General features: G+C 48.5%; 1 protein-coding gene across 3 annotated transcripts; it reads right to left on the bottom strand.

Moving 5' to 3' along the window:
• Positions 1-780: 780 nt before the first annotated feature.
• tent4b (terminal nucleotidyltransferase 4B) lies at positions 781-22,766 on the bottom strand. Of its 3 annotated transcripts, none has more exons than XM_015368596.2 (12): positions 21,908-22,766; positions 10,848-10,971; positions 9,890-9,936; positions 9,454-9,574; positions 8,634-8,741; positions 7,959-8,087; positions 7,319-7,532; positions 6,884-7,010; positions 5,706-5,815; positions 5,129-5,322; positions 4,315-4,515; positions 781-4,166 (listed from the first exon to the last, which is right to left on the bottom strand). In XM_015368596.2, the coding sequence occupies exons 1-12, from the start codon at positions 22,417-22,419 to the stop codon at positions 3,987-3,989; spliced, it is 2,067 nt and encodes a 688-aa protein (XP_015224082.2). In that variant the 5' UTR covers positions 22,420-22,766; the 3' UTR covers positions 781-3,986. The 3 variants fall into 3 exon arrangements, with proteins under 3 accessions (XP_015224082.2, XP_006641546.2, XP_015224083.1); XM_006641483.3 differs by having other exon boundaries at positions 4,315-4,461; positions 21,908-22,765; XM_015368597.2 differs by lacking the exons at positions 781-4,166; positions 4,315-4,515 and adding an exon at positions 4,557-4,613 and having other exon boundaries at positions 21,908-22,765.
• Positions 22,767-25,658: the final 2,892 nt, after the last annotated feature.

Raw genomic sequence — 25,658 nt, 5'->3', positions numbered from 1 at the left:
CTAGTGTTCAGTGAAACACCCCTCTAGTTAATCAATTATAATTATGAATATTATTAAATAATAGGTAATTTAGGGTGACCTATAAGAAAATCAGATTGGGGTTCACACCCTAGACCTATTGGAACCCTTTCTTAAACAATACTCCAAGCAAATTATAATAATTCACTATATAGTTGAGTTATATGTTACAGTGTTATAGTTACATAGTTAAATTACATTTTTATTTACATTTCTTAGATTCTCCTTTATACCAGAAAGCAGGAGGTAAGCATTCTAGCCAATTAAATATTTCAAGCCTTAGAATGAACATTAATTTCTGTTCATCTGTAGATTCTGCACATTTTGCCATGTTCTTATTTAGAAGACACTTTCCACATTAGTTAATTTTGCAAAAATACATTGCAGTCATCCTTGAAAACTGGTTTTATGTAGTACCACATTGACTGTCATTTATGTACATACAGTTACACACCAGATGAACATGTGCATTTGTTTTCATTTAAACAACCTTACAGGTCTACAACAAAGAGGAAAGTCAACTACACATATTCTGGGAAAGACTGTCGACAATTTTGTGTATTTTATTCAATTGTATTGCTATTTTGTGCATTCAAAGATGTAGTCCTGAAAATAATCCACAAGCAGTCGTTCATTCACACTTTGAAACAACATTAACTCAGACATCACACACTGAAAAACAAAAGATTTATTAAAGTGCAATTTAATATTGAAAGATACAATTTAAATTTGATTTGAGCCCAATAAACCCTCAGGGCTTCAATGTTTAAATTAAAGTTTTATTGATATACTCACAAAAAATATATAGTTTGCAAAAAGTTCTTTATATTCTCCAAAAAAGTACAACTAGAATATGTAAAGATGATACAGATGGAACAGTGATCAGAACAGAAAGAGAAAAAACATCCAAGAAAAAAGGAACAGTTCAACTGTTCACAACAATTAATAAATATTTTTTCTTGATACCCAAGATTATCAAGTCATGGTTTGAAATTCCTTTTGGAAGGATCTGTAAATATATTTAAGTCTTTAAAATCCTAGAAGGACAAGAGTGAGGTCTGACTCCTTGTTCATTTTATAAACCACACCTCCGCTCTTCAGATGCTGGTATGCGTGTCCTTGCAAGAGAAAATGAAGAATGTTTCTTTTTTTTTTTAAAAAAAGAAAAACATAATCGCCAATTATTTTTTATGTACCCGCAGCAAGTGAAATTGCTAATTGTGCAAGAGGAGAATATTTCAAGCTTTTTGTAGAAGGATTGAGAATCGAGAGTACAGTATTCACTGTACAGAAGAAACAGGAGGTAAAGCTCCTGACAATTTTCACTAGCATCAAATTAATAGTCTACTCTTGATAAATATTTGGAGAGCATACCTCAAATACCTTTAAAGTGTGCTACTGTACTCTTTAAATTAGGAACAGTAAACTCAGGGCAGCAAATAATACCGGACAAATAAAGTAGCTTAACGTACTTGACAGAGACTAAGAAATTCACAGGCAATGCAGAGAGAGAGGGGAGACGGGCCCACCCACTTGAACCGATATGACACATACAAAAAAGCCATTTTCCACAACAATACCCCCAACCTGCCCCACCCGAGAACAGTTTCAGAACCTACAAGTGGATACAGAACAAATGAAGGAAAAGATCACAGCTGCAAAGTTAATATTGAACAGAAGATGCAATACCGATGATTATTAAATCTAGGGCATTTCTGCTGGTCGGGCACCTACCAAGCAAAGCGGTCTAATGAACAGAAGCAGTAGTACCTAGTGAAGTACAACAAAATATCCGCAAGATAGGACTGCGTAGGTTTGTGGTTGGTAAGAGGCACCCACTTATTTTCTGCTGGGATTACGCGGAAGAGCGAGCTGGTGCCCGGCTGTGTCCTGAAAGAATTAGCACTGCAAGATGGGATGCTGTAGTGCCTCTGTGCAACAAGGCTGCCATTGTACAATGACATTCTACAAGGGAACAAAATGGAATTGGAAACTCCATGGCATTAGACCACAGCTGGGACTGGGGCTGATATGTCAGCTCATGCACCTTTCATCTATGGGAATAGTGTGTCCTGACTAGACTATAGGGAAATGGAGTAGGAAAACAGTTATACTGTATAGTGTAAACCTGCATTGCATTGGTACACAATGTAAAGCATCTGGTATTATTTACTTTTAAACAAAGCAAACATTACTCTTAATTACGCTCTTCCCAAGCTCTGCAAGAATGTAGCTTATAGTAAAGTACTATAATAAAAGATAACAGGTTCTTGTTAAAGAGATTTTCATTGCTGAAAAATGACAACACATTTAAAAAATATCTTTACTAGGTACTGAATAGTTGTATAAATAATTTTTATTGCATGTTTCAACGTTTGTAGTGACTAGGCAGGCCAGTTTAAGTCTGATTAAAATACTCCTTGTAGCGATAATGACTGAGAATTCTACATGGCACCGGTTTAAAAAAAAAAGCACTTCAAAAGAGTTGATCTGTTGTGTTGTAGTGCCACCTGTGGGCAGTGAAGGAAGTGCAGCAGAAACCCCTAACTCAGGCAAATGCTTATGCCTCCTCCATTATTTACTATTCAACGTTAACACAACTGGCTCTCAGAGTAAACGCAGTATACCTGCCACACCTGGGAGAATGCAAAAATATCCCTAGTCTTGCAAGTGGTCACTCAACATCCTGAAGTCACTTGGTCACTCATACAATCAACACAATTTGTGAATGTTTAGGGAAGGAAATAGAACATCAAGTATTGAATTACTGAAAACAGTATTAAGTTTGCTAAAATTCTGTTTGAGACAGTGAGGTAGTGTTATCGCCTAGTTACCCAGCCGATTACACCCCCCAGGCTGCCTGTTTCAGAGTACAGAGCTACGTAGGAAGCCAGCTTTCCTTTATCTCAACAAAACACAGGCAGTAAAACAAAGGTTTGATAACCCCGAAGAACAAAAAGAGAATGTGAAGTTGCTTGTCTTGATTTTCTTTTTGCAACACCAGGAGGTGGCCGACGTCGCAGGATTAAAAGCTCTCGTATCGGTACGGGTGCCCTTGTCTAGAGATGTCAAGTACAGATACAGGTGAGCTCCTACAGGTAGACTTGTGCTGATGATCAGTATTGGCAAGAGAACTGGGGTTTGGCTCTTCTTCACCTCTCAGTCAAAACATACACCTTTAAATCACAAATTAGTATACAGTGTAAAAAGTAATACTAAACTTTTTTTTTTTTAGTTGATTTTCTTTTTTTGGCTTTTTTTTTTGTACAAATGTCAAATAGTCTGTACATGTTAAAACCCTAAATCCCCTCTCAGTCCCTCAATGACAAAAGAATCCCTTAATCTTCATGCATAACTTGCAGGACCGTTCTGAAGGATCTGTTTTTTTTTTTCTATTTTTTATTGACTTTTCTTCGACTATATATATATTTTTTGTGGTTTTGTAGTTTTGTCGATTTTTTTTCCCCTCTCTGAATTTCTCTGTAATTTTGTCGGTTTTTATTTTCCAGTGTCCTCAACTTCCAACCTAGGAGTCTCGTCCCCGCTCGGTTCAGCGGGGGCTCTGTGTGATTTGGTTGAGCGCTGGGTTCGGTCCTCCCTGTGTGCGTGGCGGGGTGGGGGGGGCGCGCGCAGGTTCCCCGTCTCTCCTCTCCTGGTCGTCCGATCCCAGGGCGATCTGCTGCTGCTGCGGTGGCGGCAGGCAGGGGGGGTAGGGCGCACGCCCACACGAGGACAGCGCGCTTGGAAAGAATTCCTTCATTCGTTTCTGTGCAAACCCAGGACAAATATAAAAGCAGCAAGAGAGACCGAGAAGTCTTCCCTTTCACCCTCACCCCATTTTTTTTTTTAAGTTATAAAAAGTTTTTTTTTCTTTATATATCCCACAAGGAACAAAAAAGTCTTCTAAAGAAAAGGTCCTGCAGCAGAATGGGGACAGTTTGGCAGAGTCTGAGGGGCAGCAGCGCCCCCTATCTGCAGAGGTCCTCGTGCGCGCTCTCGCGCGGCGGCTTCCTCTTCTTGCCGTTGTACTGGTGGTGCGCCTTGCCGCCCTGGTGCGCCTTCCCGCCGGCCGACACGCTGGGGTGCCCGGAGCCCTGCTGTCCCTGACTGCTCTTGGTGGTGGAGAAGCGGAAAGGCCGCGCTGCGTTCTGAAAGGAAAAAAACAAAGCGTCACGCTGGGCCAGGAGCTGAACCCGCGGGGAGCTGCGCGGCGGGATGAAGAGCCGAGAAACACGCAGGGGCGCGGCGGCCGCTGCGGTCGCCGTGGACTCCCGAACGGCGGGGCGAGCCTCTCACCTTGGCCTTGCTGGCGCCGCCGGCGGGGCTGCCGGAGGAACGGCTCTGGGCGCAGTGCTGGGCCGCCGACCCCGCCGCCTCTCGGTGCGCGCCGGGGGTCCGGCCCGCGAGGGGCTTGGCGCTCTTACACGGCGTGCCATCCGAGTCCTGGGGGAGACAGCGCGGGAGAGATGAGACAAGGCCCAGCCGGTCTGGCACTGCCTGGGCAGGAGAGAGGATCCACGATTCGGGCTCTGTTAGGGAACTCTGCTCAAGAGACTTCATTTCCGAGGCCGTTCTCTTCACCAGCCTGATTTCTTCTACAAGATCATACACCATTGTTATACAAGCCTTTAAAGGAGTGGGGAAAGGTCTGGCAGTCTTTAGCAGCCCAGAAGGGTGTTTCTTTTATGATATATTGTTTTATTTTTAGCATTTATATAAGAACACTAGGTGAATATTAAGTTATTTCGTAAACTATATAAATCCATCTTGACTGCATGAATAAGCCTAGGCAATCCTACAAGTGTACTGGTAGCCTCAGCTGTAAAAAGATGTATGAGTGAAGATTTGTGAAGTAACTCATAGGCAACACATGCAAACATTTGATTTCAGAGCAGACAGACCAGTATAGTATTGGGTATAGACACAGCTTTATGTTTCTGACCAAATAAAATATCTGTGCTGCTATTAAAAATACATTTCTATGAAAACAACTATTTTTACAATTGTAAATGTTCTGTTTGGTAAACTATCTCTTTTACTTGAAAGCACCCAGTGCCTGTGGGTACAGATGGCAGGGTCAAACAGCAGGGGGCGCAGTGGGGTTACTCACAGCGTCGCTGGAGCTGGAGGCGGTAGAAGAGGGGGAGGACGGAGAGGAGGAGGAGGATGGGGACGACAGGGGGCCGGAGGAAGAGTTAGAGGAGTGCTTGCTCCGCGATGGCGTCAACAAGACCACCTCCTCCGACATGTTGTTGTTGCACTTGTCCAGCTGCTGCGACTCCACAAATAACGTCACCTCGTTCCCTGTCAATGACAAAGGCAGCTCCTTTAAATATTGCAATTACTCTCTCAGGAAGATGCCCTTATCCAGGGTGGAGTGCAATATTGGACTCCACCCTGGATGGAGGAAGCGTGACAACAAGGATCAGTAAAAATGCCGATAAGACACAAGCACCGCAGACAGGATATCTGCTCACAGCCTGGTCACCAGGGTGAGACCTCTGGGCATTTTAGGAGGAAAAAGAAAAGCTTTCACGTATTTTAACTCTTTCATCTCCAATATCCCTGCTGTATTTCTTTGGCATGCGAGGAATCATTTCTTTTACATTTCATGAGATTCCCCTGCTGTTTCTGTCAAAACCCCAATATGGCATCAGCAGCAGCACGGTTTGCTCGAAGTCGCTTACGGTTCAAGGAGGAATCGTTATCGTTCTGGGATGGAGAGCCCCAGTTTTTGGTGATCCAGTCCCTGTAATCCGCCACCTCCTGCGTCACCCGGATGATCCGGCCCAAGATGCTGTTGGAAGGGAAGAGCAAACACTGTGGATTAATTGTACATGTTAAAAAGAAAAGGAGGGCTCCACAACACGATGAGGTCATTTCAACCCCTGTCCCTGTTTCTCAGTGACCCCTTAGCATGTCTGCACACTTAACGCACATCACATTCGTAAAAACTGGGATTAATCAGCATTCCTGGGAAAACAAGTCTGCTGCTGTAAGTAGTTAGTGGGTCAGTAGGTGGCGCTCTTTCCCCTATATGTAAAGTGCTTAAGGATCCTGGAGGATGAAAAGGATGAAAACTAAATAAATGCAAGCAAAAAAAACAATGCATGTGAATTCCAACCGCAATATGCTATTAAGAAAACAATCTAGCAACTTTCTATGATTCAACTGTATTAACTTCAGCTTCTAAAACGAGCAACACGCGGAACTGGAGTCCACTGAGATTTATTTTTAAGTTTAATTTTTGAGCTACTCGTCAGCATTTAAGGCCACTGAAGAAACTGCTTTCCTGTCCAGAAGCAGAGATAACAGATAAAGGTTTTGGTCCCCTTGCTATATTTTAAGTAGTTCATCAGAACATCTAAACTACCATCTGGTGAAATACAACAATCCAAATAAACAGATGGCGCTTTATTCAGAAATGTGCATTGTTTCAAGAACAGCAATTTTTCCCCAGATACAAGGTGCCAGTTCTTAATTATCTGGTGTAGCCAGGTGATTTAGGAGCCCATTGCATAAAAGCAATTTGCAAATCTTTAAAACTGCCAACGGGATGTTAATAAAAAAGAAAAGTATCTCCCAAAATCTTCGCAAGGCTGCGATGTTGCAGGTTTTCCTATCAGAACATACAGCTGCAGTCACTCCACTGGCCCCAGGACTGTCTGAACGCAACTACAAGACAGCAGGGAATTCTGGGAGACCCCTGGTTTCAGGAAGCGCCAACCCCTTTCCTTCCCAGCCTCAGGTGCAGGTGCTCAGCTGGGAACAGGCCCCGAGAGAGGCTCCTGCCACTCTACCTGCAGAGTAAGGGGGCAGCCCACAGCCACACGCTTCCCTCTCACAGAGGGTTCGGGACTCGTACCTTTCCGTCTCGTTGTTGGGGTAGTACTTGGCGATGGGCGACACCGCGTGGCCGAGGATGACGTAGGCGTAGTCAAACGCCTGTTTCACCTGCATGGCACCATACGAGCTGCGGCCCACGTCGTTGCCTGCGAAGCAGCAGATCAGAGGAACGGTCAAGCCTGACGCCAATGTGCCGTCGAGTTAGCTTCTAGAGCGCAGGAGCTGTGGAACTATCGGCTGAGGCACAGGCGGTGACGAAAGGGGAGTTCTGGGTCGTGCCTGCTCTGGGCAGTCCACGCTAGCTCCAGCACCCTCAAGTCTGTATAACCATGTGCGCAGCACAGCGGTTCTTAAAGCAGGCCGCGGTGCAAGGCAAGCAAAAGCTTTCATCCCAGCTTTCACCCGGGGGCGCCTGCGGAGGGACGGACAGGAGGAAGGCAGGCCGGTCACTTGCCTGGCTGTAAGGGGTCTTCGATGTAGAGCATGGAGGGCCGGTACCCGTCCACCATGTTCTTCTGCACCTCGTCCTTGGCCACGTAGGAGCCGCCGTCCTTGATGCGGATCCCCGTCTTCAGGTAGTTAAAATGCCTCCCGTAGAGCTCGAAAAACTCGATTAAAAGCACTCCAATGTTGGCGTTGGGACTGCTGGCATCCTCCCTGGAATGCAACTAGGACAGACGTGTGGTCGGGTTTAATAATAATAATAATAATAATAACAACAATAATAATAATAATAATTGCTTACACTTCTATAGCGCTTTTCTGGACACTCCACTCAAAGTGCTTTACAGGTAATGGGGATCCCCTCCACCACCACCAGTGTGCAGCCCCACCTGGATGATGCTCTAGTACACTCCCCACACACCAGCTATTAGTGAGGCACAGCTTCCCACATTCACAACACACAACGAATACTGTTCTTTTCACTGTTCTAGCAAGAGCCGACCGCCTGGGAAACAGCACCGATTCCAGACAGCACGTACGTACGCAGCGACAGCAGGAACACATCTTCCTTAATCCCACACGGAACCTGGGAGCGGAGCGGACTCCACGCAGGCAGAGACAGCTGTGCAGGGAAAGCCTTGCTCACTCACCTGCAGAAAGCTGACGGCCATCAGGAAGAGGCTGTACGACCCGATTCCGCCTGTGAACACTTCATTGAGGTCCCGCTGCAACAGGAACTGCTTCAGCACCAGCACCAAGTAAGGGAGCACAGGATATTTCTGAAACAACACAGAATAACTGATGTAGACTGACGAAAGGCAAAGAAACTACGTACGTACTTACAGCATTATGGATAACAGCATGTGAAGAATTGCCGGTGTGTTAGACATCACTTCATATAGAGCTTTGAGATTTGGTCGAGATTAATTTCCACGTGCTTCACTTTCCAGCACCCACGATGTCACGCACATGCCCTCCGCTCGGCCCGGACGTGCAGCGGTCCCAGTCAGCGCCGTAAAGATCCGAGCCCAGGCCCAGCAGACAGGCAGGCAGGCAGGCTGGGGGAGGGGCACTGCAGCTTCTCCTTCAGAGCGCGAGTCAAAAACTAAACAGAAGGCGTTCAAATACCATCATCTGGTGTCCTCATCAACAGGCTGCTCTACGATTGCGCCTCGTAAGGAAAGCCTCGATTTAAACCGCTCATCTGAAGCGATGCAAAGAGAGCTCCAGGCTGAGCCTCGCTCACTGCTGCGGACGGCACATCTCTCAGAGGAAAGACGGCTCAGAACACAGGCCTGCAAGCGCAGAAGGACTTCCAGACCCACCTTCTTGAATTCCTTGATGAATTCGGCAGCTTTCACGCCACTCTCCACGTTGAAGCTGATGTCAACTTTGACCTCTGTGTACGAGTCTGTGAGTTTGATGATGGGCACCTAAAGAAGAAAGGAGAAGAAACTTAGGGGGCGAAGATTGTGAAGAACACAAGCCAGCGAGGCTGTTCCCTCTTCTGCGAATAAGAACTGTTAACTCTCAGGAAGGACAAACAGCATTTTCCCTTGATCAATTATTCAACACGAAAGAGATATTTGGACATTATTACAACCCCCTCCTGTCCCCGTTCCTCAACAAAAGGTGAAGGTGGCTCTGTGGCTCAGGATCTGCGCCTGTGGCTGGAAGGTTGTCGGTTCGTATCCCACGGCTGGCAGAGGAATCCTACTCCATTGGGCTCCTGAGCAAGGCCCTGAACCCCAACTGCTCCAGGGGCGCTGTACAATGGCTGACCCTGCGCTCTGACCCCCAGCTTCTCTCCCTGTCTGTGTGTCTCATGGAGAGCAAGCTGGGGTCTGTGAAAAAGACAAATTCCTAACACAAGTAATTGTATATGGCCAATAAAGTGATCTTATCTTAAAAGATATGCGCCCCCAACAGACTCAGACATTTGAATATTTTATGTAAGTTATAAGGACAGCACCTGGACATATGTTTGCAATAACAAAAAATGATCTGGTTTTAAACTGCTGTAATTTCCTCAAACGTCCCCACTGCGAGGTGACCGAAGCCACACAAAGCAACACACAAAACATCGCATCTCACAATGCAAAGCGCAGCCACGGCGCCTGTGGCGCCCCGCGAGGCAGCACCTACCGTCGCCTTGTCCAGCACCTTGACCGAGTTCTCATCCACCACGTTCTTCTTCCGCAGGGCCTCCTCCAGAGTCCACAGCGGCAGGTTGTCCCACTTCCCGAACACCACCAGATCGATATCGCTGGAAGGAGAAGACACCCGTCAGCCCCCCAGCGCAACAGGCAGGAGAGGCCTCTTGCAGACCAGCTTCTCCCGTTTTGTACAACAAGCCCTGGACTTGCAGGGGATGTACTGCCAACGCTGATGGCAGCCAGCATCTCGAAGTTTAAAGCACGTCTTAGGGACTGGAGCGCTCCGGCTCCCCGTGCACGTTTGGCTCGGTCTGTTAGACGGCTGCTGTTTTTTGGTGCCGCGAGCAGATTACACAACCAGGCCCACGGCCACAAACCTCAGTGATCTGCTTTACAGGGAAGGGGACGAGAAGATAAAGGCTCACCTTGTCGGCAAATAGAGGCCAGTACTGAAGCTGCCAAATATCTGAACCTGAAAAACAAAACCACACAAAATTATCTACCACACAAAGACTCCGGTGTTCAGCACTGCATAAACTCACTGGCAATGGAGATCAAACTTCAAACATTCATAACGAAATGGAAAGAAAGCACACAAGCAATGCAAAGTTACAAAGCTTTATCTTTTTTTAGTGTCCACGTTGTGAAGGGTAGAATTTGAGCTGGATACTAAGTATGGCTCAACAGGTGAAGCCCGAACCCTAACCCCTGGTAACTATACCTGAAAACTGTTTTACCCCAAAAAACAACTGTGGTTTCCTTTTGCTGGAGTGAAGTGATCTACTCAAGGGTACGGCAGTGTCCTACTGGGGATCTGAACCCACAAGCCTCAGGTCAGGAGCCCAGACCCCCACTGCAAGCTGTTTCCCACCACAGCGGGCGGATGGCAGGGGAGGGACTGGCAGCGGAACGCCAGGAATTCGCTCCTGCAGCTCAGCAGGCAACAGGCTTGCAGGAGCACACTGAACACGGCGCGCAGTCAGTGGGAATAAAGACCCCAGAGAAGGATAAGGGGGCGCTGTGCACAAGATGAAGGCAGTTTTCTTCCACCAGAACTGAGCGCACTCTTGACCACTCCGCACGGTCATTCGCAAGCCGTAGTCACGGCCAATTCAGCACGTCCACTTTACTGAACCTGGAGGCAGTGGGGAACAGGAGAGGGGTCCTGAGGGTCAAAGGTCCGAGTACCCAGTGCCCACACTGCTGTTGTGTCTTTGACCCCGATTCCTCCAGCACGCCCACCGGGGTTAACGGACACTAACAGGGATGAAGGGCGGAGGTTAACCCACAGCGTTCCGCTGGCCTAATGCGAACGAAACTGGGAAAACAGTATTTAAATTACCCCCCCCCCTCCGACACACCCAGCACCCAGGAGAGTCTTACATCCGCACTGGGCCAGAGGTCTTTAATCACACTCTCAATCCTCTTCACCACCTCCATCCTCATCCTCTCCTCCTCCGGCCGCGGCGACATGTAACCGTAAAAATCAATGATCTCTTCATGGAGCCTGCAAGCACGGGGGGAGAGAGAAAGGACAGTTACAGAAAGAATCCCAGTGCGATCCCAGTGCTGCTCTTTTAAATTAAGCATCCGCATGGAGATACAAAAGGCGGTACGATCACTGCACTGCCAGGTTTACTTCATTACCGTGCAATACTGGAAGCCTGCAATTTGGTTTACTTCACAAGCACATACAACTGCTCTCGCAGAAAGCCAGGAAAAACCGTTCTACCAGGTCGAGACGTCGCTCATCTTGTCCATGAGTTCCAGTTGTATAGACCAGCAGCCACTAGGCTCCTTGTCGCAGTGCCTTTACGGGGTATCAGCTCGTGACTGCATTCGCACGCTTTCTCCTTTCTCGCTTGTAGAATTCAACGGCGCGGCATCTCTTCGATCAAAATTCCAAAATTCAAACTGGCGTGACGTGAGCGCTAAGCGGATATCGAAATCGCGATTTCCGCCGAGATGCAACGAGGGATTAACGCAGTTTCGGAACAGGGCCAGCTCGCAGCTCTCCGAACCGACAGGCCCTGTGCCTGCTCACCCCGTCTACTGCAGTGGCTCCAATCCACCACCTGCACTGGCACTGTGCGAAAGCTACCGAATGAGGTAGAAAGAGCAGGCCGGAGTGGCTGGAATGCCTCCTACACCCAGCAAACTCACTATTGACTCTGTGAGGGCTGGCGGCTCTAACTTTCAGAGCTGGGTTTATCAGGCTTGCTGAACTAAAAGAACATGCTTTTTATACATACTGGCTTGTGCAATTTCACTGAAAAAATACATTAGTGTTGTTTCATTACCTGTTTTATTCAATAGCTCATTAAAGTAAAACCATTAAACTCTGTGAATACAACAAGGTTTTTCTGCCAATAATTGTTTCATTGCATGTCCAATCTGCATTCTTTCTGCAAAAGCTTTAGGGAACATTCCCTAAAGTCCGACATGTTGGTCGGATCGCTCCGATTCTTCCTATGCTCTCTGCAAAGCTTAACGCCAGAACTTGGTGGCTATCCTATCGTGCCCAGCGCCCCAGCAAACTGCCTTGGATTCTCCAAAAATCCACCTTGCAGATGCAACTGAAAACGTTTGTGTGGCACTGTCGATTTGACATCTGACCCTGGTCTATAATGCAAGTGCACAGAAACGGAAAAGTAACAATCACATTGCCCCACTGCAGCTTGAGGAAGGACCGAGAAGCAGTGCAAGAAGGTTCTTCACAGTTAAGCTGTATTTTTAAACCATGTGTATATTAAATGAAACCAATAGAAAGTGAATTCTACTTTGGTCATGAAGGCACATGTTTATTGGCTTCACAAAAAGGAGGGATGAAGGCGAAACACTGACTGCAGTACATCCGTGCGGATGCAGTGCTCAGCAGTCGAGTGATGAGTCGGCACTCCAACGTGCCTTTCTGAGCTACACTGGACAGTGTCCGTTCTGGCTGAAATGGCAACGGCTGACGTCTGGTTTCGCGCGGCCCTCGACACCCGGCGGGAGCTGCCGAATCGCGCGGACAGGGAAGAGACACCACTCCCCTGTGCAAAGCGAGGCAGACACCGACGGTCAAAGGCAGAAAAAAAGTGAAGCGAAAACATTCTAAATTTCAACAGTCAAAGGCGTCTGCTGTAAGATTTCACACTGAAATCATTTTGAAACGCTTCACACTCCGGGAAGAGGCTCAAGGCTCCAGGGGTCAGAGGTCGACCAGAGTGGCACTGACATAAGCACTCAAAGGGTCAAAGGTCAGGACACTCATTTCCCCTTCCTCCAGGAAGCCGTCAGCGCGTGGCTGTGCAGTCCGTTACACAAGACTCAGCGTGACTCATCGCAGAACCCGAGTCCAAGGTCCGCCGAGCACAAGACCACACAGCAGTGCCCCCGCCGCACATGCAGAGACACAGCGTAAAGACTCGCAGCCTGACGGTGCGCGCTGCCTGAACACGCCCTGCGCAGCACCACACCTGCGTCAGGCCCATACCTGTGTGCCCAGGGGCCATGACTCATCCTGGTCCTTTCCAAACTCTAACAAGCCTTTTCATTCCTTTGCCAATCAAAAACAAAAAGACAGAGTTCTGTCAGACTGGATCAGTTACTTTTCTATGACAACTCTTGTGCTGTTCTTCAGCTCCTCACCCCTATCCCCAATTATATTCTTGATACTTCGATTCCTGAGGGAATTATATTACACTGAATGGGGAGGGGGGGGGGGGGGTGTCATATCTACAATATAAAGTAGAATTGACTTTATATTGGTATAGGATAGGGCTTTGTACAGCCCTAGGGTGCACTGCAGGATTCAATTTCACATTGACCATTCCAGAAATGCTCTGTTTTCGGTAAAAATAAAATGCAGTGCACCCCCACGCTCTTCAGCCTGAAATTGAACTACGGTTGTAAAACTACCGTTTGTGCAGCGTGCAGCTTTCTAAAACAAGAATTAAACAGAACAGGGCTCCTGCCTGATTGAGAAGCAAACGAGAAATTAAATTCAGACGGCTGGCTTTCAGGTGGCCTGACAGACACTTGTCTGAGTAAAAGGCCACTGACTTGGCAGAAGACACAACCTCAGTGCAGGGAAGGCAATTCGCAGAACCCTGGCTAGCAACTGCTGGAGAGGAACTCCACAAATCGAGGGGGAGGGTGTGCTTCGAATTCTCCCAGCACACACTTCCCCACTGCAGAGCGGAGGCCACAGGACGTAGCTGCAGATCACGTTAGGCATGCTAACCATGCGCACCGGAGAGAAACATGCCATCTCAGCACCGCCGGGCCTGCTCGTGCCAGTAGACAGGAGGGTCAGCCACACTTACACCCCTGTGAACGAAACTGGAACAACGTCATCCCGCCCTCTGAAGAGAAATGAGAAAGGCGGTCAGTATCAGTTTCATTTTAGGATCTAGCGATAACCAGTATCCGTTTCACTTCAGGATCTGATGGTGAGTACTAGGACAGCAGCACAGGGGACCTCGGTGTGCAGCACTCCTGAATCACAGCAGTGCTTTCCAAAAATACTTGTACTTATTGTCTGCTACGTAAAACCACAGATGCAGATGTGCATGATTAAAGACCAGACGTGTCAGATCACCTTCCACACCCTTGATTAGGTATTTGTCTATAAAAACTCCCTGAAGTGCTTTAGCACTAACCTTTGTAGAGTCTGATGGAAAAAACAACCTTCTCCCCACACTTCACAAAGCACTCCGCTTGGAGAACGATGAAGGGCTTGTGCTACTAAACCCCACAGGGAGAAAACGGGTGTGGTGTTGGTTTTTTCATATCAAAAACTAGATCAGCAGCTTCTGCCATGAAAAGCAATTGTCATTTTATTGTTAAATCAGAAAATCACTTTTCAACACTATTAAGATCCATTGCCTGCAGTGGCTTATAGCTGTGAGAGGATGATTTCACTAGTGTCCATCATTACAATTAAGGTAGCCTGTAATTAAATATGCTTTCAGAGCAGGAAACGTGTATTTACAGAATGCGTGTGCCGTTTTCCTATATGCTAGTCCTGAATAATCACCCTTTAAGAATAGTCTCCATTGCACTGCACGGAGGAGCAGCAGGCTATAAATATTGCAAGGGAACCAGAGACAAAAATAACTGGGTTTCCAAGACAGAGAGCAATGACCAAAACAGCAGTGCCATCAGAGGAAAACCTGCCAAAGTCAGTGAAGGGCTTTCCTGCGTTTGCCAGATCACACCACCTTTCAGCCCAGCAACTGCCTGTGCCAGTCACACCCCCGACAGGCCACAGATTCGATTCCAACCAAACCCAGGTATTTACTAGAAATCTTCCCAGGGCTCAGTGCCATTCCACTATATGTATGCCATACATACCGAAAGGTTACCAATATGCATCGACAAAGCATTGGAGCTGCTAAACAGAAAAGCAGGAAGTGCCGAATAGTGTAGGAGGAATTTTCATGAAAATCACACACTGCAGTCAGTGTTTTTGTAAAAGAACCAGCATCTGAACATAGTGGCTCTCCATGGTATTTCCAAAGAAGCACAGCTTTGTAGAAAAAAAAAAAAACGTTTCAGTGTTTTTTAAGCCATAAGAGAGACAAAGCCACAGGCCAATAGTGTCAGAAGAGGCCTCTGAGTAAGAAGCACAATAACGATCTCATAAATATACAGAAATTTACAAGTTCTTGTTTACTGCGTTATGGAACGTTGAGCAGTGCTCATCCCATAAATAGGATCTGGCACCCTGTGACAGCTGTGGTTCTCAACCCCATGCTTAGTTTAGCAACAAACAAAATCTTCCAAAATTCCACCAGCTGAAAAACATCTGGAATCGACGTGCTTCCTGAGCTGAAAACACTGCCTAGCCCACACTCCTCATGCTGCTGACATCCCAACAGCACTGCATTCCACTCTCCACAACAGAAACCCATCCTTTACCCAAACTAACAACCCGGTCGGGCGATCCAGTTACAAGCCGGCGTGTTTGTTTTGAAAGAAACCTCTCAGAAAAACCACTTTCCTTTCTGTGAAAATGAAACACATGCTCACGTCTCACAATGCCCACAGAGAGCTGCGAGCACTCTGCGTGCTGGCATGGGGCCACACCATGCACGGTTCCTGGTTCTTATCGCACTTCCCAAACACTCCCACGGCTTCCGGGGAACGCGATTCCCTCTTCTCTTTTCCCTGGCTTGTCCTGCCCGCGCTCTCCTCTCCTCCTCCTGGCAGGGGTCCCATCGCCTAGGTCCGCTCACCACAGTGCAACAGTGAGGGCTGCGGGGGACACTGCCAGACTCACAGACACAGCACGCCGAGGCCATAAAGCCTCTAGCTAAAGTATCCGACACATCTGAATCAACACCAGTCGAGCCCTTCTTCGGAAACAACTACAGAAGATCTGCTCTCAATTTCACACACCGATTAAGCATTCTCTGACTGGCAGCAGCCCCTTCTCGATGCAGTATTGCTCAAGCAGAGGCCTGTGGCCAAACAAGAACTCCAGAGGCCTGAAGCTCCACAGCCCATACAAACCCCACACAAGGACATCACACTGCTGCTCAGTGATGTCATAAAGGGAAGCGCATTCGGGGTGTAAACCGGTTCGCTGTTTTTTCCCCCTCACACACCCCACCCACTGGGGCTCTCCCCAAGGGTGCGCTACCACCACAGATCAAGCAGAGAGCGAGAGTGTCGACTGGATTAGCAGGCAAATCAAGACACCCTATGAAGAAGCCATAAAAAAGTTTTTTTTTTAAATCATCATTAGGTCTTTTTGTCCCTTTTAACAGCTGGGGTGTGCTGAGGACCTGCTTCTAAGTGAAAACAAAGCAGTCGCACCTCCCTCTATGGAAAGCCGTCTAAAAGATGATCTCTTCCTTAGCCTCGAAGCACAACAGCTGGACAACAGCATCCCAGAAGCAAAAAAAAAAATGCTGGCTGGGTTTACAGTCTGCTGTCGCGACTCGGAGAAACCTGCCCGTTGCAAGGGGAGAGAAGACAGCTCTTGTCTTGTCCGGTTTTACACTAAAGCAGTTTCCAGGAATCCCAGTGTACACGGAAACTGCAGCTCGGTGCATTCCTCTACAAGAGATCAAGGGGTGTGCCTTGAGGGCTGCCCCGCTAGCTATTCTGCGCTCTTGCATGAAGCTACCCCCTACAGATCTCAACTGTGACTGACGCTTGGTTATTCTGCAACCAGTCCGGCTGGCAGGCTCCCAGATCAGGAGAATTAACACCTGGCCTGGAGCTCACAATCATCACTGGCGTTTGCCGCCTCATCTCGGAGCACGACCTTACAGCCGAGAGGGTTTAGCTACCAATTAGGCAGCGTTTCATAAATACAAAGTCACTGGACACAGGGAGTGCACGAGAGGAAGAATATTGCATTGCAGACTTTTATTTGCAAACACGGACGAGAAAATACAAGCAAAAATATCTTCAACTGTGGCTTGTAGTTTGCAGTAGTTTCTGAAGCAACTTAAGGTCCATTAAGGTAAGGTGGGTGAGAAGTGTAATTACTGAACGACAGGAAATTTGGAACGTCGCAAACTGATCTCTTTTAAAGAACAATCAAAAGTGCTCTTTCATGCTTGCTTTGTGTTAAAGCAACCAGAGTGAAAACTTCAACTCATTTCCAGAGCACTTGAGGATGCAACAAAAGAGCAATAGCTCATCTATGATGCAGCACTTGCTTGTAGACACCAGACATATCCCAATAACTGTGCATGACGGTATTTCTGCACCATCTCCAATTCTTACATCAAAGTCCATGGACTGCCCTAACCCCCCTGTCTATTATCCAAAAAGTGCTAATTCCTGGTGACGATCACAGCAAAATGCCACTCCCAGAAACAGGGCTACAAATTCAGGACTACACCCTGGACAGGTCACTAATTGATCAGACAGTGCACACACACTGGGACGGCCAAGGGGCTCCAATTAAAATGGTCAGCATGTCAAACCACAAGACACCTCTACAAGGAAAGGCAATGCTGTGTCTCCTGTCTCCTTTAACAGCAGTGTCTCCCAGAAAGGGGGCAGGTCTCCTCTCCCAATGGTTATAAAGGCACAGAGGTCACAAGCCAGTGAAGGCAACAGCAGAGGAAGGAAACATGTCCCTTAACATGCACAGCTTTCATTTCTCAAACTTTACAAATGTTTAAGACCACTGAGCATCTGTCCAAATACTCAATACAATAGGGGCCTAACTTAACTATTTACAAAGGAACACTTTCAATTTAGCTGCCTGGTAAATATTTCATTGCTCACTGTGTTCCTATTGTTAGTCCGTTATTATTGTCAGTCAGTGAAAGAAAAGCAGATAGTTTTGCAATGTAGCGCACACTCAATTGCAAAATTACTAGGCTTCTTCCTATTGCTAATGAAAATGAACCACATTGCTCAGGAGCAGTATATGTGCTGAGCTCACAGGAAGACCCCGCTCGGAATACTAAGCAACTACCTCTTTTATAACCAGCCCTGCATATGTTTAAATGATCAGTAGCCAAAAAAAACAAAAACATGAATTCACAAAAACAGGAAGATTTTGCGAGCAGGACAACACGTTCACCGCTATTCCTGGGCGAGAACAGAAATGCTCTTCAGGAGCAGAAGGGGTGGCTGGCTGAGCTGCTTCACAAAGCCGGGATCGGGTTACACCGTGGGACGGGCTGGGGAGGGCGGGACCCCTGTTTATTTTGGAGAGCAAGCCCGGGACATGCTCGGCGTGCGCTGCATGTAAACACACATTCCCATCCAGGTGCCGCGCCCCTCTCAAGCAGAGACGTCCCTTCTGGAGCGCTTTCTCGCCACTGACAGGCATGCAAAGCAGTTTTCCCCCCCCGATTTAAACTCTGTGGTGAGAATCGCACAAAAGGTCCAGTGGGCACTCAAGACAGCCCCAGCGCCTCCTTCGCCTTGCCAGCAGGAGCGGATCGAAAGGGCTGTTCACGGAGCACCACCGAGCTCGAAAAAGCCGTGCTCTGAACACTGCACTCACTCACAACACAGCCTGAGGGACAGCGACTGGCACCATGACCACTGACCGATATGTCTGCCACCTCTGAGGCTGTGGTCAGGGACCGTGCTGTCCCCTCCACCCCTGCAGTCAGGGAGCGCGCTGTCCCCTTCATCACTGAGGATTGATGGACGGTGCTGGGGTCAGGGACGGAGCTGAGGCTAGTGGTCAGGGATGGCACTGTGCCCTCCACCCCTGTGGCCACAGGTCAGGGAGCGCGCTGTCCCCTTCATCACTGAGGCATGATGGACAGTACTGGAGTCAGAGACGGCACTGTCCCCTTCATCACTGAGGCATGATGGACAGTGCTGGAGTCAGGGACGGCACTGTCCCCTCCACCCGTGGCCACAGGTCAGAGACAGCACTGTCCCCTTCATCACTGAGGCGTGAAGGACAGTGCTGGAGTCAGGGACGGCACTGTCTCCTTAATCACAGGCGTGATGGACAGCGCTGGGGTTACGGACAGCGCTGTCCCCTCCACCCCTGAGGCATGATGGGCAGCACTGTCTGCTGTACCAGTGAGGGACAAGGGACAAGAGCAAACGGCACACAGACAGTCCTCCTCTTGCGCCTCGCTCCCTCATGCAAAGACTTCAGGAGCTTCTTGATCCAGCCCAGACTGCATGTTATAAAGAAGGGCGATCCCACCGGCGGCCGCTCGCACAAGCACGCTAATCGATATTCCTGAAAAGCTGGCTGAGCCTCCTCGACGCTGCCTCTTATACAAGAGAAGACTCTTGCAGCAGACATCCGACGAAAAGCAGAGCTTTTTATTTCAGCTGCTGCAAACCTTTCTGCCTGCAGACCAAAGCATGTAACATAAAATAGCAAATGTTTCAACGAACACAAACTGATTTTTTCTCCAATATTGTCCATGCTTCTGTTAGTGTGGCCTTCCTCCAAAACAGCAGGCCTTTTCTCTTTCAGACAGTCCAAGTCTTAACTCCAGCTAATCCTCAATCATCCAAGTGATCATTAGCACCTCGTTAGGTTAAGTAAGCAATTAAGGATCAAAACTAATGTACTGGATGGAATGAAATCCTGTAATACAATGGACAGCTTTTAAACTAATTTATCTGCGTCTCCCAGCTCTTTGGCTTTGAAGAGGCCTAGAACATCTGCCGACACAGCGCCCCCTCCAGGATCAGGACTACCCCCTCCGCCATTAATGGCTAGCAAGCTAGAGGAGCTGTTTGGCACATGTGGCACATAGGTAGCAGCCATATCACCCTGCAACTCCCAACTAGCAGCCCACTGGAACTCAGCAGGTGTCAGTACCTGGATTGGAGACTCCTGGGAAAAACTAAGGTTGCTGCTGGAAGAGGTGTTAATGGGGCCAACAGGGGGCGCTCACCCTGTGGTCCATGTGGGTCCTAATGCCCCAGTATAGTGATGGGGACACTGCACTGTAAAAAGAAAAGGCGCCGTCCTTCGGATGAGACGTAAAACTAAGGTCCTGTCTCTCTGTATTCATTAAAAATTAATTCTGTTTCTCGAAAAGAGTACGGGTGTTACCTGGCGCCCAGGCAAAAGTTCCCAGTGGCCTTTACCAATGATGGCCTCCTAAAAATCCCCATCTCTGAACTGGCTTCATCACTCTGGTCTCCTCCCCACTGAGAGCCGGTGTGTGGGGAGCGTACTGGTGCACTCTGGCTACCGTCGCATCATCCAGGTGGGGGTACACACTGGTGGTGGTGGTGGAGGGGATCCCCATTACCTGTAAAGCGCTTTGAGTGCAGTGTCCAGAAAAGTGCTATAGACGTGTAAGCAATTATTATTATTACATCTGACCTATTTGGTATACCAAATAATTGATCCCAGGATCTCATTCCGCCGTCTTGAAGGAAGCCAGGATATTGGCTTCAACAGCACGGATGGGCAGCTTGTTCCACACCCCCACCACTGTTTGTGTAAAGAAGAGCCTTTGTTTAAAATGCACTTCCATACGGTTTCTGCCTGTGTAATGTTGCAATGCACAGCAGGACAGGTGTTCGGGTTCTGCCTTTCAACAGTTCTCCAGAACCTTCAAGCAAGTGACACGGACTGGGTCGTCACTCAGATAGCTGCTCAAAACGCTGCTTAAAATATTCAAAACAACTGGCAAATACTTACTACAGTCATAAAACTCAATGTGCTGATTTGACATACTTGCTATAACAACTCATACACGGAATGCTTAAGTCCGCAGGACAAAAATGTAAACGTTAATTCTCATTCCTTGTACCCAGATCAAGTGAGTAGAATTAAAATATTACTGAACAAACGGGGATATGTCACGTTTTCTGTTGTTCTTGCCTGTAACCACCCTGACAAATCTTATTTAGTCATTAAAACAGCTAGAATCTAAAAATATCCGCTTTTAAACAACTTTCTGAGTGCGGGACCGACTTAGACACGCAGCACTTTTAACGAGGAGGATTAAAAGCACTTACTATGCGAATGCACTTCTCACTATTTTATTAATCTAAAAATGCACTTATATTTTAAAATTCAATTGACGAGCAAGGCCAATTATTGCACTGGATCGACAGGTTCAAAAAGTTCCACAGGACACCTCTGCTGCAAAGCCTACGCTTCTCCGGGCGGCGGTTTCTGAACAATGCTGGAAACGACACCGACTCTCTCCCGGCTCGACCGAACTCGCCCGGGGCTCGCTTCCGTGAGGAGACCGTACAGGTAAGTGCAGGAGAAGCGCAACTAAACTGCAGCCGGGAGTCCTCCGGCCAGCGAGCGGGGCAGCTCTCCGGGCGCACACTGTGCGATCCAGTCACATCCACACCCCCTTACGGAACAGGCTGAGGGAAGGAGGGAGGGAGAGGCGTCAAAGTTGCTGTGAAGAAAGTACTGGAAGGTGCGCGAACCAGACTCCCCTCGCAACCGAGCGGACCCCCCGCCACGGCCAGTTTTCTTTTTTTAAATTATTTTGACATAGTCGTGGTTTGCGGGAAGAACAAGAAAACAGCGCACGTCAAGACCAGACGAGCCTTCGGGCGACACGAGTGTGTTACTCAACGGTCATCCAGCGCGGACTGGCACCGCGTCGGCACCGGCCCTTTCACGACCCGTTTCCGATCGAAACCTCACGACAAGCGCCCGCCAGGCTCTGCCCTGCGCCCTTCTTCTCCCCTGCACTACTGCCCTCTTACCCCCCCACCGCGACCAGAGTAGGGGAACAAATAAATAAATACAACCCCAAGTCACTGACTGGCTCGGAAACTCTCCGGGGCGCTCAGCTCGTCCACAAGGTCACCAGAGAACCAGCGACACGCATGTCGGCGCCCACGGGACGGGGGCTCAGCGGCGCTAAGGGCTCGAGTAGCCCGTGGAAAAGCCATGAAGGCACGCAACTGCGCAAAACCGCCTGCCCCCGACACACGGCACCGCCACCCGGAGCGCTGCCAGCGGGCCAGCGGGCCAGCGCAGGCTGCTGACAGCGGCGATCGTGCTCGGCGCTTACCCCAGAATCCCTTCGGAGTAGTTCCTCGTCTTCCACGGCGTCCCAGTGTAGCCGCCGCCGCCGCCGCCTCCTCCTGCCACCCCGTTGCCCCCGGAGCCCGGGAGCAGCAGGCTGCTGTTGAACCCGAAGGTGCTCGCCTTGTTGTCCCGCTTCCTCTTGTTGCGCAGGTCCGAGCCCCCTCTCCAGCCCCCGGCGCCCCCTCCGCCCCCCCCTCCGGCCCCGCCGCCCCTCCCCGCTGGCCGGTTGTTGTTGGTCTCCAAGGGTAAAAAGTCCCGCTGCTGCCCGATCTCGCCCTCCGGCCTGGCGTTAGACATGCCAGGGCTCCTGCCCTCGCTGGGAGCCCCGCTCTTCGCCGAGCTGGCGTCGGCCGTCCCCCCGCTGCTGCTGCCGCTGCTGTAGTTGTTGTTGAAGTACAGGTTGCTCAGACCCTGCGTCGTCTCCCAGATCTGCATCCACAAGCTGTTGGCAGGTCCGAGCTGTTCTGGCTGAAACCAGGCGATTCTCGGATCCATCAAACGCTAGTGGGCACGACACGCACCGTGCCTGCCCCGAGCGAGGCTCAGACCGTACGCGTGTGCGGCGCAGCAAGGCTGGCTCCTCGCAGTGCGATGTTATTATAAATATCACCCCTTAAATAAGAATCCCTTTAAAATCGGAGAACAAAAAACGGAAGGAGACAGAAAGCACGAAATATTTAAAAACAAAAAAACCCTCCAACTATGACAAAAGTTCAGTTTTGACAGCAAGAAGAAGGAGATCCCAGATCACGGCGGCGCACAACCCTCGCCTGTCGCTGTTCGTCTGACCCCTCTCTCTCTCCGGGTCCCTCAATGGCGGCCAGCGCGGCCCACTGCGCAGCCGCGCCGCGGAGGGGGCGGGGACAGCCCGCTGTGACGCCATCGCGCGTCAACATTTTTGTCTTGTTACGTAACAGTAACAAATCAGTCTTGGAAACAAGGTGTCGACTCAAGAATCAACTGTTTACACCCTGTTAGGGTGCTCACCATCCCCGATTTGGAAAATGACGTTCTTTCCAATGAGCCTCGATGGAGTCGATGGAGAGGTTTATGCGTACAGATTTTCTTTTTCTATTTTGACGTCCCCTGTCCTCTCATTTCACCTCCTGCCGGACTGCAGCCTGCTTCACCCCCCTGCCCGTGTCCAGTACGCTCTCCTGTCCTCCCTGCCCATCTCAGGACCTTCTTCAGAAGGGCTTTTACTAAACTGATTTGCATGTTACACCACACTCTTTTTCTTTTATGTTGTACTTTTTATCTCCTATCATAGTTCTTTCCCCTTACTTTAAAGGGTCTTGAGAAGCTTATAAAGACACTATACAAAATGAAGTGTATTATTACTATCATTATTATTACTATGTCCCACTGGTCTGCAGCCTCCCCTGTCTCCAATACTCCAGTCCTCCTTGACCATGTCCAGCTCTTCACTCTTGTGCTGCTCACTCCTCTCTCCTGCCCTCTATCGGTGGAACCAGGTACTCAGAGACATCAGGGCAGTGGCAGACTGTATATGCCCACATTTCCTCAGCTCCTTCAGACACCTGTCACCTGGACACCTGTGATATGTACCCAGTTTTATCTCCTTTAACTCCTTTAACTATAATTCAGTACTTAGAAGTTGAGGATGACACAACATTTTAGATTAAGAAATGCAAGTGCTGAAATAAACAGATACCCCTTTCGGCACGGGATTTACGAAGGCTGTGTAACCAGAAAGAGCAGATTAATTTGAAAGATTAATAATAATAATAATAATAATAATAATTTCTTACACTTATATAGCGCTTTTCTGGACACTCCACTCAAAGCGCTTTACAGGTAATGGGGATCCCCTCCACCACCACCAGTGTGCAGCCCCACCTGGATGATGCGACGGCAGCCATAGTGCGCCAGAACGCTCACCACACATCAGCTCTCAGTGGGGAGGAGAGCAGAGTAATGTAGTCAATTCATAGAGGGGGATTATTAGGAGGCCATGATTGGTAAGGGCCAATGGGAAATTTGGCCAGGACACCGGGGTTACACCCCTACTCTTTTCGAGAAACGCTCTGGAATTTTTAATGACCACAGAGAGTCAGGACCTCGGTTTTACGTCTCATCCGAAGGACGGCGCCTGTTTACAGTATAGTGTCCCCGTCACTATACTGGGGCATTAGGACCCACATGGACCGCAGGATGAGAATGATAATTGTTTTTTTTTATCTAGAGTCTGCAGTGTCTCCGGCTGTTCTTCTATTTGGAGACACACAGGAGAAGTGAAACAAGGCTCAATGAGCCCTTGGCCTGCTGTTCCATTGCACCTCTCTGGTATTTCCTCAGAACAACTGTTTAAAAACACATTTAACATTTGCAGCGTAGCGCCTTTCCATCACCTTCAGTAACCGCAGTACGCAGGTAAGAGAAACCTGAATGGGAGAAGAGCAGTGAAGTGCCTCTCTTTTCCAGCCTCTTCAGCCCTATGGCTCCTCCTACACACAGTGCAGCTGGCAGCTGTCGCTCCCTGCAAGACTGCTTTCAGTTTTCAGTCATCTGTGCTGGAAGGCGGGTCCGAAAAAGGAATCACTAATGGGAGGCAAGCGGCTTTCTTCCTACCACAATAACAGCACTAACAAAAGGGACACAAGACATTTTTCACATTCAGGACATACCTGTTTAAATGCCTGTCCGTGTGACGAAGTCTTCCCTGTTCTCCTCCGTCTGCTTCCCCGTCTCGTAGACTGCGAGGAGGTGCACGCAGCTGGCTCCCCTCTCACGTCAGCCTTGGCCAAACTAGCCCAACGTTCGCCCCATTTAACAAAGGGGGTCCCCGGACCCCTCACCTGCTGTTCTTCATTCCCGGTGAGCTCCTTAACTTAACCAAATTCTTAACTGAGCCGACACTGAGATTGGAATCAAGTTTTTCCTCCTCAGATCCCCCCGATCCCGGAGATCCTACATTTCAATTGTGGGACGCAATCGTAGAGGGGCACCTTCCAAAACGTTCAGGAACTGAGAACAATTAAAAAAGGCTCAGATGAATCCTACGATGAGGCAAATTAAGGGTTCGAGCACGTGAAGGAGAGCCGAGCGGAATGAAAACCCAGGTGCGTGGGCGTCCACGAGCCTGAATCAACACTCAGCTCTTGCACGGCTCGCACGTGGCGGGTGCGTGTCTTTCCTGGACTATAAACACCCTGCATGGAGGAGTGGAAAATTATTCGCTCGACATTCCTCCCCGACTCCCCCTTACCTGCTCTGACATCGCCTACATGTCATCCATGGTGTGCGAAAAATGAAGAATAACCTCTCATTTCGCTAACAACAATAAAGCAATTAAAGTCCTGGGCTGTTTACGAGTGAAACACTATACCCTCAGAGACTGGGCTTGGTTTATCTCCAGACTGTACAGACTTTGAACTTTTAAGATTATAAACATTGAAGGTGTAATGGTGTGATTTACACTTGCTAGATTACATACATATTTTTACAACATGTTGATATAGATATTTACTTTTACTGAGCTGATAAAGAATATCCAGAAATACAAGATAACTTTTTGCTCAAATGCATTATTCAGGTAGACTTCAGGAGTGGTTTACAGCAACTGTATGCAGAAACTGACTTAGCTTTGCCATTCTGATGAGCATCTTAAACGGGGTAGTTACTCCCAAATAGAAGAGGTATCTGTGAGGAACCGGGACTGAGAGTTGAACATTTACAGACAAGTGCAGTTAGAAAGAACCGATTATAAAATC

This window comes from Lepisosteus oculatus, chromosome 20, assembly GCF_040954835.1.
Source record: "Lepisosteus oculatus isolate fLepOcu1 chromosome 20, fLepOcu1.hap2, whole genome shotgun sequence".
Lineage (NCBI taxonomy): Eukaryota > Metazoa > Chordata > Actinopteri > Semionotiformes > Lepisosteidae > Lepisosteus > Lepisosteus oculatus.
This window is presented reverse-complemented; position numbering and strand designations above follow the sequence as displayed.